Raw genomic sequence first — 19,855 nt, forward strand, 5'->3', positions numbered from 1 at the left:
AGTCGGAGAACGGCAATCGCGGGAGAGAGCCCCGTGACGTAGAAGCTGCTCAGTGCCTTTTTTCTTTGTTTTTTCATCTTGGCTCGCGCGCCGCTTATACATGTTTCAGCTGTGCCGTTGGACGTCACTGGTCACGCGCCGTAGCCCATGATACATCGCGCCATCTTCAGCTTCTCTTCGGCGCTCTTCTGATGTGGAGGGCATTCTTTAAACGTGTGCGGAACGGAGCCTTGCGCGTGCTCTCTGGGTTACCTGCGCTCATCGTTCTTTCGCAGCAGCTCATTTTATTTGTTGTAGAAGACGTTGCAGCGAAAAACTAAAAATATTTTGAGGGTAACTTCCATGCTCCTTTAACATCCATCGGTTGGAGCCATAATTGAGAGCATGCAGTGGATGAAAATTGTGTCTATATGTGTCATCCTCTCCATTGCTCCACCCCTGTAACTGCATTGTACTAGACCCGTGTGAATAGTGATTTGAATACGAAGCGAATAACTGTAGAACCAAAACGAGCACAAAGCGAATAGTCGCAAAATTGAACGGTTTGCACACATGGGCAGAGTGGAAATAAATTGCAAAAGTAGAGGAAACATCAGCGGAAAACAGATATATCTTCATTTGCTGTTGTATACAAGTACCGAATCTCTGTCCATACGCACTCAGGGGGTGGTGTTGCCATGCAGAAACGCTAACTGCTCTTTGTGATCTGGCAGAAAACTCTCCCTTCTCGATGTCACGGTAAGGCCAGAGACGGAGAATAGTCGCCACTTGAGTGGCTGGAACAGAAAGATATTTCTGTGCCCCATTGGCAAACCTGTTGTACAGCTGGCACCCTGTAGTGTGCCATGCGCTGCACCGTGGTAGTGGACTGTCTGTGCTCTATGCACTCGGCAAACCGCAAACCCCCAAGAAAAAATGAGGACGACCCAGTCAACAAAATTTGTTGCAGTAATACCGCGGCAATGTTGCCATCTCACACTGATGTCGTGTCGCTAATGTCTGCCCTTGTTACATTGCAGCAACATTATAGAAACGAGGCTGCGAGAACATTGCATTGACAGATCGCATCGACGTTCCAGGAACAACATTCACGGGTAATCCCACCCTCATATCCTACAGTCTAGAATTCAACATTTTATACATAACGCAGCGCATCCGCAGTGAAAACACGAAAGCAATAAACGCCGCCGATCCGCTTGTCTGCGTCATTTTGCTCCTTTCGGATTACTCTGTCCTTTGTCATATCCGGCGTCAGCAATGTTCCTGTGACACTGTCGCAACGTTGTCCCCATATCATCGTATCGGCAACCTCGCTGCAATGTTCCGTCACAGTGGCATTGCAGACGTTGTTACAGAAGCAAACTAACAATGTTTCCATAACGTAACCTCCGCAGCATTGTTTCAACGTTGAGAAAATGATATTGTCATAACGTTGCACTTCGTTGTGAAACATTACTTCTGCAACTTTCTGTGTTGACTGGGCGAAGCAGACTGCTGTGCCCCCTCGTTTTGACTTAAAGTAGCACAGAAGTCGTTTTGAACACCCTGTTTTCTCCCTGTAAAACTTTTAGGTAGGTCAGGATGCACCATGAGAAGTAATTCATACCACAGAGTCATAGCTCTTGCAGTTATTGCATAATTATCAAGTACGCAACAAAAAGTGATCATGCGCTAGAGGGTGGAGAGCAGTGCCAGCCTGTGATCTGTCTGGGACATCGCACTGATGCTACAAGGGCCACGCTCACCGATTGGTTCAGAGAAATGTTGTCTGCTACTGAATTGTCGTCTGCTACTTGGCTGTTTGGGGTTCTGAAAAAGCATTGCTCCTGGCTCGGTCATTATTCGGTCGCTCCTTCTGTCCCCAATCCTCCGGGGAACTGCCAAAACTGGTTTACGGCGGCAAAAAGACAGGGCACTGACCCCCACTGACCAGCGAACCAGAACGAGTTGCCCCTGTAACGTCATCGGTGACGTGGCATCTTCCCTTCTCCTCCTCATTATACCCGAAGTGGCAAGTTAAGGGGTGAACGTGCGGAGCCATGTTTATGTGAGTTTTTTTTTTTTTTTTTCTGGAAAACAAATTGCACACATCAAAACCTTTCACGCTGTTCGGTAAAATGACATACACACTTTCATCAGACGTCTTAATCTGAAACCTTTTTGGATGGCACTCTGTACTCCTTTAAGGAAGTACACATAATCAGTGTGGTTTCGCCGTAAATTAACTGTTTGTCCTTGCGTGGCTTTTTGCGCAGCAACTATACAAATATATTCAGTATGGAAGAAGCATTCGATTCGATTTCAAATACTGAAATTCGTATTCGGGGCAAATATTCAAATTTTTCGAATGTCGAAGCGAATACTTATATGTTCAATTTGACATTCGAAAAATTTGAATATTTGCACGGCACTACATTGTACTGGACAGTATTGTGGGTGACATAATGTTCCTGCGTGATTTGCATGAAATGTGACCAGGGAGGCAACAGCACCAAAGACAGGACAAAAGAGAACAACCACACAGACAAAGCACTGACTAGCAACTGATGGTCTTTATTATTTACCCGGGGGAGAGCAGGAACAACGGAAAGGACAACCAGAATACCGTGCCACACAATAGCAGGTCAGGCTATTGCTGTGGCGGAAGCCATATCAGTCACCCAAATATCTCATCTCCTTTTTTAGCAGTCTCACGGAGGGCACTCTTCGTCTCTTACGTAAATGGGCTGAGCCTAAAAAATTTCCCTCTCGCGCTGGTCTTTATATCTACGCTGGGCACTGGTTTCATCGAGTCTTTACGTGCGTCCACGCTCACGGCAGTGAAAACGTTTCTGACATAACATTTTTAGTTACGACAATTAGCCGAGGCAATAGACCTCTCCCTGTTTGTAAACAAATGACGTCATAGTGTTCGACAGCGCCACCAATTTGGTAGAGTTGAACTACGTCCAAAGCTAGTGGCGAACAAGGTCGCGGCCGAAAGCCACGGTCTTGAGGGGATTACGATACTCTCTGAAAGGTTCGCGACCTTCGGTCCTGCTTTTCTTTCAGTAGGAGGCAGTGAACAATTGCCCATTCGTGGAACCCACGTCTCCCCTTCCGATCTGTTTCAGTTTCGGTCTGTCTACCAACGTCATGATGACGTTTGTTGGGTAGAGGTTTACACCGGCGTGGTGTAATGGTAGCAGTCGTGACCGGGAATCAGGACAGTGTAGGTTTGATTCCTGGTGTCAGCATCTTTTTGTGGAGTTGCTCGAATAACATTTTCTGTCATGTTGATTTCTTCCCGCAAATACAACGACCATGGATGTGCAGATCAGTGATGGGCAAAGTATCAAAAAATTATACTTGAAGTAAAGTACCAAGTACCTAGCACCTGTTGTACTTTAAGTATCGTGCAAAGCACCATACTTTAAAGTACTCGTCGAGTACGTTACAAATTTAGATCATATCGCTGAACTTTCAACAGTTGTGATAAAACGCAAGGTAATTATGTTTTGACTGTCATAGCTATAGCATTCAAGTCAAGCTCTAGCTATAAAACACGGATAATTTACAGCTGATTTATTAATATGAGCCAAAAGAAATGATTCTGCGACCAAGCTTTCAGTTTATATTGGCAATGGAGCGCCGGAGTACTTGAAAGGAAAGTATCGAAGAAAAGTACTTAAAGTACAGTACAAAGTACATAAATTGAACTGTACTTTAAGTAAAGTACAAGTACTGAGAAATGTAGTAGTAATTGAGTACATGATACTTCAAGTACTTCCCATCACTGGTGCAATGATTGATCGGCCAGGAAACACATCTGTTTGCAGTCAGGGTTACGCCACTGTTAATATGACGTGCAAATCAGTTCCTTATTTTTTGCAAGGTTTCCCTCCAAACAAAGCAGCTGTCCTTGTTTAGGTCTAGGCATCCTTTCAATCTGCCTTTGAAGTGGGGGTGCTAGAGCATTATAGCAAGAGGTGGGCGCGGCCAACGTCGACAGTATGTATCTGCATCAATGCTCTACATCCGTGACCGCAACCACGCTAGTTGAGTATATCTGGTCCCATCAGCCAAACATCGGCAGGACATTTTAAACAGATGTGAGGTTTAACAGACTTTTTCACTCTGGAATCACTGTCTGAAAAAAAAAAAAAAAAATTGCATCCCAGCAGACAGAAGAAAGTCTTAGGCGGGGAATTTGCGCATGTGCTCTTCTTGTTTTCTTATGCACGTATCACGGGTGCTTCACCTTGTTGCATCTATGCCCTGTGCTTCAAAGCTCTAATGGAAATCGATAAGTGATAAGAAGTGAAATAGCAAAACTATTTTTCAAAACTTTGTGAAAATTATCTGGACTTTATACATTATACGAATTTGTCTCTGCTGAGGGAGGGAGGGTAGAGTTTTGGAGAAAGGCCGTGACGAAGCGTGTACCCACTCACAAGGCACAACAAAGGGGTATTCGTGGGTGCTTACATACTAGTAGTATTCAGCGCGGGTCCACAGAAGCAATTACACGTGGGTCACCATAAAATCCTCTCCCCTTATTTGGGAGGGGAACCAATGAGGCGGCTCCATGGGCAATAGGGGAGAGAGGGAAGCTTTTGGGAACTGTGCACACGGCTGAGCTGCTTGCATAGCATATTGCCAACACCACCTAGATGAAGAAAGCCTGGGCATTGCCTCCTCTCTCTCCTTCAATTAAGAATCAGAATTCGTCTGCTACTGCAAGTCACCGTTCTGTGAATTCAAGGACCCGCAAACGATTGCCGCTCACCTGGAACCTGCAGGCCTAAATGTTTAGACAGAAAGTGCGAGACACTTTCCAGAAAATCAATTTTGAGAGAGATTGAGACTGTTTTGCACTTCATTTCCAAGTTTTCCTGTTTAGTACACGGGGACGTTCAATCACAACTCGCAGACGACGGTGGTTCTTCTCCTTGGCCACAACCGCTGAAAGCATGTTCGTGATTGGCTATGGCCATTGAAAATGCGATCCTGATTGGCTGACTTCTTACGTCATGTCGACGAGAGCGCATGCTTTCTGCATCTAGGTGGCGTTGGTATTGCCCCACCTTACTAGATCCCAGCTCACTTGGAATGGCTTCTCACCGGACTGTGAAACATTGAAACGCAGGTACCCAGCAGCAGACGTGCAGCCGGACAACGTTACTGGCGCCACCTGTACCCCACAGCTGAGTGTATGTTTCCTGAAGACGCACAAGTGCGCCAGCTCCTCCATACAGAACATAATGCTACGCTTTGGAGATGGCCACGACCTGTCCTTCGTGCTGCCTCCAGCTAGCAACTACTTGGGTCACCCAGCGCCCTTTCACCGTTCCATGGCTCCCACCTTGGCTAACACATCCGGCTACTTCGACCTGCTCGTGCATCACGCTCGCTTCAACGAGGCGGAGATGAGGCACGTTCTCGCTCCCGGGGCAAAGTTCGTGACCATAGTTAGAGAGCCGGCTGAACTCTTTGAGTCGCTCTACTCCTACTACGATTTGGTGAAGCAGTTTCGGGTGAGGAACTTCTCCTTTGTTGCGTCTCTTGTGCCTCTTGTCAACAGACCACCCGCCGCGGCACGTCACGTCCACAAACGACTACCGTATTTTCCGGCGTACAACGTGCGCGTTATACAATAAAGAAGTGTTCTGAAGAGGTCCTGCTCGTTATCTAACGGTACGCGTTATACACGGAAATATTTTCCTGCAGAGTTCCTATTCAGGTCGGTGACGTACAAATTCTAGCCTCTTCCAGAGTGTGCTGTGGCTTTCTTCCATATCTCTTAGGGTCAGTTGACAAAATTGGCAAAAGGGCACTGAACTTGATAAAAGGTTAGTGATGCTGCCTTAGAATGCTGTTAAGCAGTCAATAATCGGAATTCATTTCAGAATAATGGCGTGATTGAGAAGGGATGCGAAACGAAAAGCCGAGAGGAGACTGAAGTATACCATGACAGCGACGCTGTTTCAAATATAGCATATGCATATATGATACACCACTTTTATTTATTGTGTATACTTCTGTCAGTACAGAAGGTTGTAGCACCATTGCAGTGTGCGTTATGTACCAGTGCGCATTATACATAGCACATTTTTCGAATTCGGCCCATTTTTAGGGGTGCGCGTTATACACATGTGCACGTTATACACCGGAGGATACGGTACTAACTATAACGAACACTGACTATGACTACCCATACCGACTATAACGACCATGTCATAATCGGCAACCCCTATGAGGAGCCCCTCCGCACGGTCCGCTAGGAGCGCTGCACATTGGCCCGCGAGATCTACATCGTGATTGAATTTTGGACGCGCAGAAGCGGACGTACGACTACTGTAGCAGACGACAGCAACAGCTCCTATGAAAGCGCGTAGAATGATGATGATAATGAACTTTAGAAAGAAGCATCTCCCATAGGACAGCCACCACTTGTACAGAAATACTAAGGTAAGCTGACGTACAAAGTATTGTAGAAGTTGAGGAAGCAATAACGGGGTCAACAAGTAGCGCCACCGCTAGCTTCCAAATGCGGCGCTGGGAAGGGGTGCCTGTGACATGGTCATTATAATCTTGTAGGTCGTGGTCACATCAAGATATCGTGTGATTGGAAAAGAGATCATTGGCAAAGCAAGCCCACGTTGGTATCGCCGTCGTGTAACTTTGTGGCGTTTGCGGTTCGTGCGATGACGTCAGGGTAGTATCTGCCTCGCACGTGACGTTCTCCTCCCTATCTACTTTGCACAATGGCATCCATCGTCAAAGACAACCATCAAAACAATGCGTGTGATCGACGGCTGCCAATGCATGCAGCATATTTTGCCGCCGACGCGTCACGACATCCGGCATTGTGACGTAATTCGTTTACGGACAGCTGGTGGTCGATTCATTAAGGGGCGTCTTCAGTGCATGACGCTTAAGTTGATTGTCAAGTATGAGTTGAGGGGGAATGACAGTGCTGCATTGAAATTGTAATTACTCTGTTTGAGCATATTATTACCATGAACTAGGCATCACAAGAGAGCCATTGCTTTGGTATACTGGTCATACAGGTCACATACAGGTCATATAGGTGCACCTATGTGATGATCTCAATCCTGTCCCTTCTTCACTACGTGGTAGCAGAAGCATGGGGGGGGGCTTAAAGGGGCACTAAAATGCAAAAACAACTTGCTCTCAAATGAAAGTCCGTGTTTCAATTGGTAAAATTCAAACAAAATTAGTTTACAAAACGGTACCGTTTAGAAGAAAAACGCAATGAAAACAGCCACCTTTGGCGGCAACGAATGGGATGCCTAGCAGGCAAAGATTGGTGGCATCCAATGGGATAGCAGGAGAAGCGCGCGAATACCTGTCGTGGGCGTGTGGATTTGGAACGGGTCCGACCGTAGTGTTCCGTATATGTGCGGCATGATGCACATTGCTGCATTTTTCGATACCGTTTTACTGAATTGTGGCCCACAACAGCTCTCGCGAATGTTCCGAGGATGTCCTTATGTGCACGTCCTTTGGACAACAACGGGGGTCTGCTTCGCAACGCGCACTATGTTTTTCACCGGGACTGCTCCATGGCATGGCACGCGCAGCATGGACTAAAAAAACCGATGCACGAGCTGAAGCGTCGTTCACTGCTTAACGGCGAAGCAAGAAAGAGTCCGGTAAAATTTTTATTGTAGCTTCGTAACGGAATCCAAGTTTTGAATCATGATAACCAGTATGAAATTAACATAGCGTGTAACGTAATTCGAAGCCAACTTATTTTTGCATTTCAGTGCCCCTTTAAGGGGCTTTGGCCAATGGCACCTGGAAACAGAAGGCCCGTCTAATGTCTCCTCCCACTTCCCCACTACATGGACCAACAAGACTGCAATTTCGTCTCGTTGAGCCGATTGCTGCAGATGGTTTCAAACACAGGTTACCGTATTTTCTCGATTATATGACGACCTTTTTTTCCCAAAATCCAGTGTTCCAAAGTCGGGGGTCGTCTTATATTCGAATATGCGTGCCACAACGAGGCCAGGGGAGAGGCGGAAGCGGGTAACAGGATCAGCCAATAGTGCGGCGCGACCGATATCACGTGTTGCGGTGTCAGCGCGATGCAAATACGGCAATACGGGCACAATGGCCGGGGCGGCGTTCATTCTTCATTCACTGTCATGCTGTCGGTCTCCGGTGTTTTGATGAAAAGTTAACACTTTCGTAAATACAGCAAGAATTTAGCGGTGGCAAGGCGGTTTCAAGTATCTTCAAGACTCGGAAATACGTGTTACAAGTTTGCTAAAACAACAGGGAGAGATCAAGAATTGTGCCAGCGCAGTTAACTTTGGACACTTGGTGCAATGTGGCTGACGACGTTGTCGACGTTTGTCTAACTTTTTGGACGGAATAGAGGACAATGAGCTGTGCGAGTTAGCAACAAAGAACACTGTAGCGTAGAAAGTGACGATAAATAAACGGTATTGTGTGTTGATTCCAACTGCTATTCTGCCTCCCAATCCCTGTTTACTTTTTTTCCAAATTCGTGTACCCTAAATTCGGGGGTCGTCTTATAATTCGAAGTCGCCTTAGATTCGAGAAAATATGTTACCTGTAGGTTATCACCAGCTTGATTACTATAACGCTTTTTTTAAACTGGATTTCGCTATCTAAGCGACACTTTGCACAACGCAGCAGTACGCCCAGGATGGGCGTATCATAACGCAGATCACAGCACGTTTGCCTCTCAAGAATTCACTCAATTCATTAACAATCCCAGGTGCCTCACACACGTGCAGACAGACACACCGTTCTCCGGGCTTGGGCTCGTCAACGCCTGGCAGGCAAACAGCTTGGCGCGGTTGCAGATTCGCCTCCTTCAGCCGATACCAGGGGATGGTATCGAACAAAGGTTACCTGTAGCTACCAGTGGCTGTCCATGTGGCTGACTGCAGATCTCCTACTTAGCTACAGCTGCCGAAAGCATGCCATGAGAATCTAAATAGAGTCTTTTAATGGCTATGGCACATAGTTTAACTACCGTCACTGTTTCCAAAAACATTGAATTCTGTATGCAGGACGGATACTCTTTCTCCTCATAGTATATGTGGCATTCTGTGGATGGTAGCACAAAAATTTCAGCTCTATCTGTAGAAATGGCGGATACGGTGGACCCCTCTTAAACGGAACTCCAACAGAATGGATTGTTCAATTTACCAAAAGTTTCATTTAAGCGAAGTGCACACATTTCATGAAAGTCAACTTCATTTCGATATACTGTATCGCGAGGACCTATTTTTCGTGGATTTAAAGTCCCGCGAAATATGACAGAAACCGAACCATATGTCGAATCAATGACAAAGAAATACGTGAACAAGATATGTAAGAAATTTGACCCAGGACACTGAGGCAATTTATGTACACGGGGGTTTCCTTGCGCTATTTCACTGCATTGCCTCGCAAAGTGTTCAGTTCGCCGCTGCAACTGGAGACAGTAGTCCCGCCTTCATCTACGAATCCTGCGCAGATGTAGGCGTCGTGCGTTCCAGTTCCTTGTAAGCCTGGATCATCCAGCAAGCGTGTATGCACTCTGCCGTGGGGATAGGCCTTTAAAAGTTGCCACATCACTATCGAGTGCCAATCGCACCTGCTCGATGCAGTGACAAGAATGATGGGAGCTAGTGCAATTCGGGAAATGACACAGATACAAGCTGAGTAGGACTGCCCCTAATTGCAGCCGTTTCAGTCAGAAGTGCTCAAAAGGAAAACAAATTTAACGAGTTACCCAGTTGCGATGTCTTTTATTAGCTTCTTCCAGGCACAACAACAACAAATAAATTACCGTAGTTTCACACGCATAAGCCGCAGGACGCGTCTTTAGGAAAGCTTCGAAAATATTCTGGCAGATAAGCCATGGGCAATACGAGACGACTGATTTGTGCGACAAAGGAGACCATAGAGAAGGCCATAAACCCTGTTGTCCATACTCCGGGGTGAGCTCTAGAGTTCTACCAAGATCGGATTGTGCCCTTGGTGGGCGTTTTTCATGGATTGATGGGTCAGTGGTCTTCCAGAGGACATGAATCACTGTCACCACTTTCGTTAACGCTGCTTTGGGGAATGCACCAGGAAGATTAATCTACTCGAATGTGGACCCGTCCCTGTTACGCACTGTTTGTGCTTCGGCAGGGCAGTGCTGTTCCAGAAACACTGTCGGCCCTTTCATTAAAGCCAGTGTATGGGGAAAATAGTCATCAGATAAGCTGCACCGGTGGATAAGCTGCAGAGCGCCGGTGAGAAAAAAAAATCGCGCATAAGCCGCGACTATTATGCGTGAAATTACGGTCATGATAATGAATGGGGAAATTCGCCACATAAGATGCGGCCCGCTACCCCAAGGCACAATTGGCAAGGATGTGATGTGTCCTGATGACGAGGCGATGAAAGTGAGGAAGTGGCGAAGTTCAAGGTGGAGGGCCCCTAAGATGCAGGGTCGACGAACCGCGGTACCACGAATTTAAGGTTCCGCGAATAACTGCCTGATCCTGACTTCTCACAAATTCGCGAATTATTGAGCCCGCGAATTTAACCACTTATACAGCAAATCAATTTTCACTACTGTGGGTATCAATGAGGAAAGAGAGTTATTGGCTCTTCTCTCACGATTGATTTTTTTAAACTAAATATTCATGCATGAGTCAAGCTTGGAAAAAATTTCATGCACACCTCAATCGTCTGTACAATAAGGATTATCTTTATGTTCTCCCGGGCGAACTTCCCATCCTCTTCCCGCGTCCAGGCTTCTGATATTACGTGTCTGCATCGTATGGCATTGTCCACATCCCCAGTCAATGCGCGTGCTGCTATGATGATGGCGTTGACTTTGGCATATGAAATTTCACGGTTTCTATTTTTGATTTGCTCTCACGATCATGTCCCCGAATTATCCGCAAAATATTGACGCAAGCGAAACCGCTTTGTGTTTTTTTTTTTTTTCTATTACAAACTTCACGAAGACTCATGTGAACGGGAGCTAAGCCTAACGTTGTGCAAGTGACCGATGGATTGGATTTCGCTGGATATGACTTTTGCCCAGGTTATGAGACGTGAACCATAGTCTTCCAGGATCGCCTGCACCTCCCCTACCTCCACCTTGTTCCCTTTACCCGGAGTACACAAAACGGGTTGTTTCAATTGTCCAAATATTTTTATCAGTGCATATATAGGAAACCAACCAAAGGTGACCCTATTGTTAGTTTTTTCCGTACTTTCAATTTAACAGAGTTTCGTTTAGTGGGAGTAGGAAGGTGGTGAAGTGAGTGTACCGTGAAGTGAGTGATGTTTTTCGGAGTGTATGATTTGCAGTTCAGCTAGCATCCACAATTCGGAGAAAACTTGACGACACACACAGGGTTGTGCAGCAAAAACACAGTTATCACATTTATTGCTTCAACACTAAAAAGACACAAGCTTAATAATACATTTTGCGCGACACACACTGAGGTTCTGCAATTCCAAATGCATCCTTTCCGTGTGCTGTGCTCACTGTTATGCGGCAGTACTTACATACGACAACCTCTGCATCGCGATCGCGGGACTATGTGAAATTCTCGAGATCTTGGTACTCCTTACTGCAGACACCAGCTTTTGCTTTTGCATGCAGGGCAGCTTTTGCTTGCGTCCCATCTTGTCGCCATCACTGCAACTAGTTGCCCTTTCAAAAAGACCACTCCGTACATGGAGGAAGGAAACACAGGAGCGGCCCTTCCTACATTTTGTCATTGGGGCGGGCGTACCAACTTTGCACTGCATTCTGGGATGCTCCTGTCTGCCATGTGACCGCTCATGTGACCCCATGAGCATGCGCAGGCCAGCTCCCAAAGCAGACGACAGGAGTCCAGATTGTCTTGCAGTTCAGTCTTGCAGTTTAATTCAGCAATCAGCATTGTGATGGACGCCGCGCGTCCACTTTTATTTGTGTGTGTTCGGAAGTTTACTCTTGGTTTACCCTTCTACTACAAGACCGGTCACAGTCTGCAGGACAAGCACGCAGGACCAGATACATCATTCGTGGCAGCGACCTTTGTGTGACGACACGGCCACGTTTTGTGTGTTTGTTGCTGAAGTGGTAAAGCATGCCAGTAATCAAACTTGTACATGAATGGAGGAAATCAAATGAATCTGCCGCTGTAGCACTGCGCCAGTTTGTAAAGGAACGATTCAAGATGACTCTCACAGACAGGAGTACGACACAAGCGATCAAGTACGCACTTACGAATGAATAAATGTTATTCCCGTGATAAGGCTGATTTCTGTTGAACGGCAGCCGCCACCGCGGCAAGAACACGTAGACAAAACGTTGTTCCCGCAATGGTGCTCGCATTTCGAGGGTAAATGACTTTCGAAAAGCACAGAAAGCAGCGCGAGCAACAAAGCGTTGCTAAACCAAAACTTTAGAGAGGATCACGTGGTGAACAGGAAGAAATGGCGGTTTTGACAGGAGCGACTGCCAGAGGGCTCCAACGGAAATCTGTTCGAAATGGCCACTCCTGTGTTTCCTTCCTCCATGACTCCGTATGACCTCGGTTCAATGATTGTTTTAGTGCTTAGGTCACATGTAGGACAAGAAAATCGGGAAGTGAATCCTGAAGTGGTCGCGATGATCGCCAAAGAAAACTAAGTCACGGTAACCATTATTATGTTGTGGTGGGGCCGGTGTCCGTGGTCAGAAGAAACCCGGGACACAAAAAGAGGCCAAGAACAATAACCCGGTTATCAGGGAAAAACATCTGCCAAAGCAGAGTTTTTCGTATGAATCTGCATTGCTTAAAATTTTACCGGAGCACATTTTTCGGATAAATCCGAAAACCCGGAACCTAATTTATACGTCCGAAAGATCGAAATGTTCCAAGGCGTCACTGAGCATGGGAACCAGGGAGGTGCAGGTGGTGGGTCATCTTTGTTTACACAACGAAACGGAACACTAGTAGTGACTGCTTCCTGAATCAGCTGCGTCGTCATCCTCTTCGCTGGAAGAGCTCAAAGATTCCTCAAAGATTCCAAAGGTGACCTCGCGGAGAAGTACAGCATCGAAAACATAGTGTGCACATGAAACGGAACATCGTGGGCTTTTGGTACCGTCTGGTCTGGCTACCTTGGTACTGACAAGCAGACAGATGTTCAGAATTGACCTCGTTTCCCGGTATTACAACAAAATCAATGTATAAGCGTCTCACATTTTGAATGGTTGATGGTGTGCGACGTCAAAATGACATGTCGCTATTATTGCTAGAGCGTCGCAGGGAGGGGCATGAGCGCGAAAGAGTGCAGCGAATATTAGGTCGGTTTAGAGCCATTATTTACATTTTTGCTACAACAATTTTTGGAATACGTTCACCGTAGGCAATGAATCACGCTGCATTAGAAAAAGATGTACAGCTTGGGACAAAAGTTTACGGAACACCCGGGTGTCGCATTTGTCCATTGGGGTGACACCCAAGCATCAAACAGGAGTGGAGACACACACAAGGAGATGGACAGAATAACCGGTCATCCGTTTCTTATTTGAACTCCTGTTGATAGCTAGCACGAGACGGCTGGGATGAAGAGATACGCAAGTGCTGTGTTCCGTAAACTTTCGTTCCAAGCTGTACCTTGTGAACAAGTTTATTGCCACTTTAAGGGGTCGGACCTTGAGGACTAGCCTGGTTGCAAGTCAGCTGCACGAGTCCAGGCATGCAGGAGGTTAAGCAATCGGGCATTGTTCACCCTAGGTGGTGCTTCTCCGGCCCCCACCCCTGCCCAACCGTAGCTGATGAGTGGTGGGAGTGGTGCTATTTCTTCACAGATGGTAGCTGTCTTTATTATGAGGAAACTGAAATAGACCCCTAGGGCGAGTGAAAGAAACTGAGAATATGATCGAATCACCAAATGCATTTATTATTCGCTCAGAGATCGAACGGTGTCTGCGCGCTGCGGAGAGTGGAGAACCACCGTAGCGTGGACGCGTCGTCTGCTTTTACGCGTTTATTCCGCATTCAGGGCAATAGGTGGAGCATTGGGGAACCGAACAGTATTGCACCATCGCGACACAAGTGATCTTGAAAGGAATCATCAATGGAGAAAGGTGACAGTATCAACACCACTGCCTTCTAGATCCAGAAAGCCTGCGCGCTCGTCGACATGAAGTAGAATTAAGAGTCAGCCAATCAGGACCGTGTTTTCAACGGCAGCAGCCAAGCACGATCGTGCTTTCAGCGGTAGGGGCCATAATGACGAGCCACCGTCGTCTGCGAGTTGTGATTGAACGTCCCCACGTACTGAATGGGAAAGCCTGGAAATAAAGCGCAAAAAGGTCTTAGTGTTTCTCCAAACTGATTTTCTGGAACGCGTCTTACGCTTTTTGTCTAAATATTTAGGTCTGCAGGTTCCAGTTGAGCTGCAGTCATTTGCGGGTACTCGAATTCATAGAACGGTGAGTCGCAGTAGCAGATGAATTCTTACTCTTAATGTCCACGTAGCGAAGGAGGGAGAGGAGGATTTCTGTATCTAGGTGGTGTTGACAGTGTCGCCCCCTACAGATCGATCTGGCAGCGAATAGCCCTAGTCTTTTTTTTACTGGATTTCGCTATCCAAGCAACACATTATGCAATGCAGCAGTAGGCCTGTGATGGCCGCTTCATAATGCGAATTGAGGCGCAGAAACTCACCTTATTCATTAACAATCGCAGGTGTCTCTCGAACGTTTGACCAGCAGCAACGTTTCCATGGCCTGGGTTCGTCAACGCCTGGCCCGCAAACCGCGTGACAAGCTCGGCCTCAACCAGATGTCCTTCGACCTGGGACTCCATCCTTCCCAGTTTAACGACCTCAATGCCGTCCAGAACTTCATTCGTCGCATCGACTCTGCCTTCGACCTCGTCCTCGTCGCGGAGCGCATCCGCGAAAGTCTCGTCCTCCTCAAAGATCTTTTGTGCTGGACGACAGACGACGTCGTGACCTTCAGGCACAATTCACGTGCAGCGCCTTTTCGTAACCTGCTCACCGCGCATGGGAGGGCGCGCCTGCGCGAGCTGAACGCGGCGGACACCTTCTTGTACGACCACTTCGCCAAGCGACTCGACGAGCGCATCCGCCAGTTCGGCCTGGAACGAATGCAACGAGAGGTGAAACGTCTCGACGAGAGGACAAAGTTTTGGTACTCGAGATGCGTGAGCGGCGTGCAGCCGGTCCGTCATCTGATCAAACAGATTAAAGGTGTCTCGAAGCAGAACCGGAGGTACTGGACGAACGCGAAGGTCGTGGGTTTCCAGGCGAGGGACTCGAGATCGACGGAGTGTCACAGGTATCTGACGCTGGAGTTGGTGTTCACGGATGAAATCCGAAAAAGGCAGGAACAAGTGCTGCAGACAAAGAGGCCAGCGGTGGGAAGCAGGAAGAATTCCAACGGAAGATGATGGTGTGTCTGTCCCTCTCTTGTGCAGGGGGGAATTGTGTGTCTTCCATTTCGACGAGACGCTCCGCCGCGGAGGCTGGTTGCTGGCTGGTTGCCACGCGGTGCTGTAGGTCCAGTGCGGAACGTGTACAAGGGCATGTGTATGTAGATTCCTTGTTTAGACCTTATTCTGCTTAGTTTGCCTCGGCAGACATTTTCTCTCGTGAGAATCTCTCTCCCTTTTTTTTTTTTTTTTTTTGCGGTTTCTCTACTTTTGTAGGTTCACGTACAACATCTCTATACAGGTTTAGATAGAGTTTACTTCATTTTACAAATTAGAAGGCCTCTGCTGTGATAGCTGAACACGTTTTTCTCGACACTCTGAGCAGTAGGCCCTCTGCAACAAATCTACTTGTGTATGTCCTGTGAAAGTAACTTACTGCCTCACCAGGTAAAAAGAAACACAGCCTCTCCTTACAGACTTCATTTACATAGACATTTACATTATACATAACTTTTTTGATAGCGTTCACAAACTTGCAAGTTAAACAAACTTAAAAGTTGTCTCTTTTATGCTGTTAAGAGGTGGCGTGGAAAATGAATGTGCAAACAGTTTCCAAAACTGTTTTGCACTGCAGCAAAATTTACTCGAACTTGCGTGTTAGAATTAGAACTGTGCAAATATTGATAATTTGAGCTTAAATTATGTTTAATATCCGGCCAGAATTATAAACCTCAGTGTAACGCAGCCGGAAATTCCTCCTGAGCCACATCACACTTATCTGATACCACAGTGATTTGCGTGATATTACATTCTAGCGTACTCTCTCGTATAAAAGTTGAGATAAGCGGGAACATGTAGATCCGGAACAAACTAATAAAATATGACTCGCACGCTAATTTCTCGCATCAGTAACAAGGCAATCATACGTTTCATTGCACTTCCAAAGAAAGCAGGTTGGCGTATACTAAAATACGACAGGCAGAACGGGGTGACAGTGAGCAAGTGCCATATAGGAAGATGATGAGGAAAAAGTTATTTGAAGCTTCGAAGAAGCTTGCGTTAGAGCATGTTGAGGGAAACATGGAAGTGTGAACGAGAGGTAAGAATCCACTGTAGGCATCTCTGGCCCTTGTTGAAAATTATAAAATTTTACTGAAATATTTGCACAGTCCTACATGCTGCATTAATGCCATTATTCCCAGCGTCAATGCCTCGAATAGACTTGGGGGGGAAGCTCGTTAATTTGAATTGATGCCTTCCATTACATTAATTTTGGTTTGCTTGTTAGGTCTGGTTTCTTGCAGTTTTATATTTGTGTGGTGCAGACATGGCCAGTGATCATGGGAAGTGCTGTAGGTGTCAAGTTGGGCGGATTACACGAAGTACTTTTCTAAAACTTTTTTTTTTTTCTGTGTGTCCCTGTTGGGATTGTAATCATGATGGTGATGATTTCGTACATTTGTTAGTGTGTCTCATAATATTATCAACATAAAGAGTACAGACGACAAACAGCAATATTTTTTACAATGCCACCTCCACATTGTGACTGTCTAGATGAGTGTTTTTTGTCACATGTTTGTACTTTCAGATGGTAGTTTTTGGTTTTTGAATACTCTTTGAATTATATTTTATGCAAGTTTGCTCACACGTGGTTTTGTAATATTAATAGGTTTAGGCAGGGGGAACAGATGATATGAAAGTGTTGAGAATCGATGTTGAGTGTTCGAATTATTGTCACAAATTTCTCAGAAATATGAACTGGTGATATCCTAAGAAAGTTGAAAGTGCTGTTGCCTTTGTGTAGCTCGCTTTTAGCATATTTTACAGTGCACCTGTCCTGGTGGAAAATTAGCACGTCACCTATTGTGTGTCGTGCTCGCAAGGCCTCTGTAGCAATGCCAACTGTTTGAGAAGCTAGTCATTTTGTTTAGGAAATTTCTGAGTTTGAGTCATATGATTCACTGATGACACATTAAGGATCTGACAAGAAAAATCACTGTGGCGGACGGACAAAGTTTGATGCACATTCCAGGTGTTTTTCTCAAGAATTTTGGGACAGGGATGTACGATACGTGTAGGCTCACAGTGTTAACAGCGGAAGTTTGTTCAGTGACACCGATGCTTCAATGAAATGATGCCGGCAGAAAGCCTGAGATTACAATTCTCTATATAAGAGCTGCCAGATATTTCGTGAAATTAAATTGAGAAGAATCACCAGATCAGTTACTGTGACCTGGCACCTTTTGAAACTAAAAGTAACTATAAAAAGAAGCTTCCTCTAAAAAGGCTTAAAAATTGGGCTGTTCGGTTTTCTGAAATCATGATTGAAAGCGTTAAAACCCCAGTGGCCGGGGAGCTAAAAAGACAGACACGAACACGTGCACATTGCATGTGTTTTTGTCTGTCTTTCTAGCTCCCCGGCACTGGGGTTTTAACGCTTTTAACCTTCCTCTAACTTTTAATTGAGAAAAACAGGATTTGAATATGCTTTGGGAGCCAGGGCCTCCATGTAACCAGGTTGTATTGTCCGACTGTGTGTTGCCCTTTTCTTTTGTAGCAGTGCATCAACATATGCCAGATAAATAACCAGCTAAGTATATCGCCCTGTGAAACACAAGCTAGAGCTAAAAGAGAAGAGAAGAGAAGCAGTCGTTTCCAACACCAGTTTCGGCATTTTTAACGTTTCTTCTGGTCGGCGTCAACTACATGTAAAGAGCGACTCCCATTGAAACTATTTTTGCAAGGTTGCTTCACTTTTCAGCCTAAATTCGAGCGCAATATTCTAAGGAAAACCTAGCATACGTTGAGCCAGATAAATTTAAGGTTCTCGTTGGTGTCATTTGATCGAAGCATCGTATCTCGAAACGTGCCTGATGCATCACTAGACTCAATACTCGTTGACTCTTGGCGACTATTAAACGACTATTTTTTTTTCACTTCGATCTGCACACCATCCGAGGAACCACGTACATCAGCGAGTCCACAGGCTGCTTGTACTGTTTCTTTCTCTCTGTTTGTGAGGCTTCTGTAGTGTTTCTCACTTGCGAGAGCAGCTGCATGCAGCTTGTTGCCTTCTTGGCATGCTGTAGTTGCCAACACTGTTGCTCAGATTTTGTACGATGTCAACCCGATGCTGAACTGTGCGGCGCTCACAGTTGCACTTCTCTGTAGTCAGCAGAGTAGCATGTAGAGAGAGAGAGTGTGCCGTTTTTAAAAGACATTAGTGGAGGACTAGTTCCGTAGGGTACTCGTAGAAAGCAAAAAAGCTTTGGAAGTCGTATGTTGTGGACGTAGAATCTTCGTAGCACAGAGTAGTCGTAGAATCATTCTAGAATGCCGTAGAGTGTGCTAGGTATCCTTCGTAGCCGAAGTTGCGAAAGGAAGTTGGCATAGGAACTGTGTTGGGTTAAACGGAGCATTGGTTACTGCTTCCTCAACAGCGTTCTGCTGGAGGATCCAGAGTGATCCCGTCTAGTGTAACAATAACGAGTTTGCTACTTGCTGTTACCTAATAGCCAATCTTTGTGTTACCTCGTTTAACTTGTGCAGAATCTTTTAGCACATTTCAGTGTATACGTGCCACAACAATTCACTGTACGGTCATAGTTCTGTTCACGTCCTCTTGCACCTGTTTATTTTATTTTATTTTTTCGGACTACTTACTGAGTATTGCTTTGCATTGCATTGTGTCTACTTACATTTACAGCCGTCTGTTATTGAATTGAGGTATTGCGTGATCTAGGATTGCTCACTCTCTATACAGTTGTCTGTTCCAGTATCCACAGGAAGGGGGCTGCGAAAACGGATAGCTATTTTTATACAGTGTGTTGCTTCTCTCAAGTACATGAAGGAACAAATAAAGCTATAGTTATACGCTTCTGTTCCACAATGGACCTCTCTAATGCATGCACTTGGTGCCTGTGACAGTGAAGGTGCCACTCCACAGAGCCTAGTACACCGTACACCTTATTTTTAAAGGAATACCGAAATGACATTTATGATTGCTGTTCTCCCACCTTAATTAATCGGAGCAGAAGGTCAAGGGAGGGTATGCAAAAGCTTTTCGCTAGACGGTGTCTTGGCATCGCGTAATTCAATATACAATATACAATTCTGTGCCCAATCTGTGGGGCATAGATTGGCAACTGACGTGACTTCAGTGGGAAATTCCTTGCTGCTGCACAATGGGAAACTAGACTGACCTCCAATGGGTTTCTATGGGTGTTCTGGTTCCAAGTGGTCCTCATTGACATTTACGATGATTTCTCATGGAGACGCATTAAAATACCTGTTGGTTTGAGTACAATATTTGTTTATTACCAAATAATCTGTCGGGAATTGGAATTCCGCTCGACTTTCAATGAGATTTGTCTGCATGACGTCCAACCGAATTCAGTGAGATTGTCGAGAAGTGAGCATAATGTGACGTAAGGGGAGCGTTG

The 19,855-nt window shown here is 45.8% G+C and overlaps 1 protein-coding gene across 4 annotated transcripts in view; it reads left to right on the forward strand.

Annotated features, from left to right (window-relative positions):
• The window catches only part of LOC135375949 (galactose-3-O-sulfotransferase 4-like), a 34,379-nt gene extending 15,087 nt beyond the window's left edge, over positions 1-19,292 (forward strand). For 2 of the 4 annotated variants that reach the window (XM_064608583.1, XM_064608582.1), the window contains exons 3-6: positions 1,020-1,094; positions 5,129-5,516; positions 8,756-8,887; positions 14,706-19,292. In XM_064608583.1, coding sequence (XP_064464653.1) covers positions 1,020-1,094; positions 5,129-5,516; positions 8,756-8,887; positions 14,706-15,431 — 1,321 coding nt within the window. In that variant the 3' untranslated portion in view covers positions 15,432-19,292. The remainder of the gene's footprint in view (positions 1-1,019; positions 1,095-5,128; positions 5,517-8,755; positions 8,888-14,705) is intronic. The other 2 variants (XM_064608585.1, XM_064608584.1) reach the window with 2 other exon arrangements.
• Positions 19,293-19,855: the final 563 nt, after the last annotated feature.

This window comes from Ornithodoros turicata, unplaced genomic scaffold (assembly GCF_037126465.1).
Source record: "Ornithodoros turicata isolate Travis unplaced genomic scaffold, ASM3712646v1 ctg00000958.1, whole genome shotgun sequence".
Lineage (NCBI taxonomy): Eukaryota > Metazoa > Arthropoda > Arachnida > Ixodida > Argasidae > Ornithodoros > Ornithodoros turicata.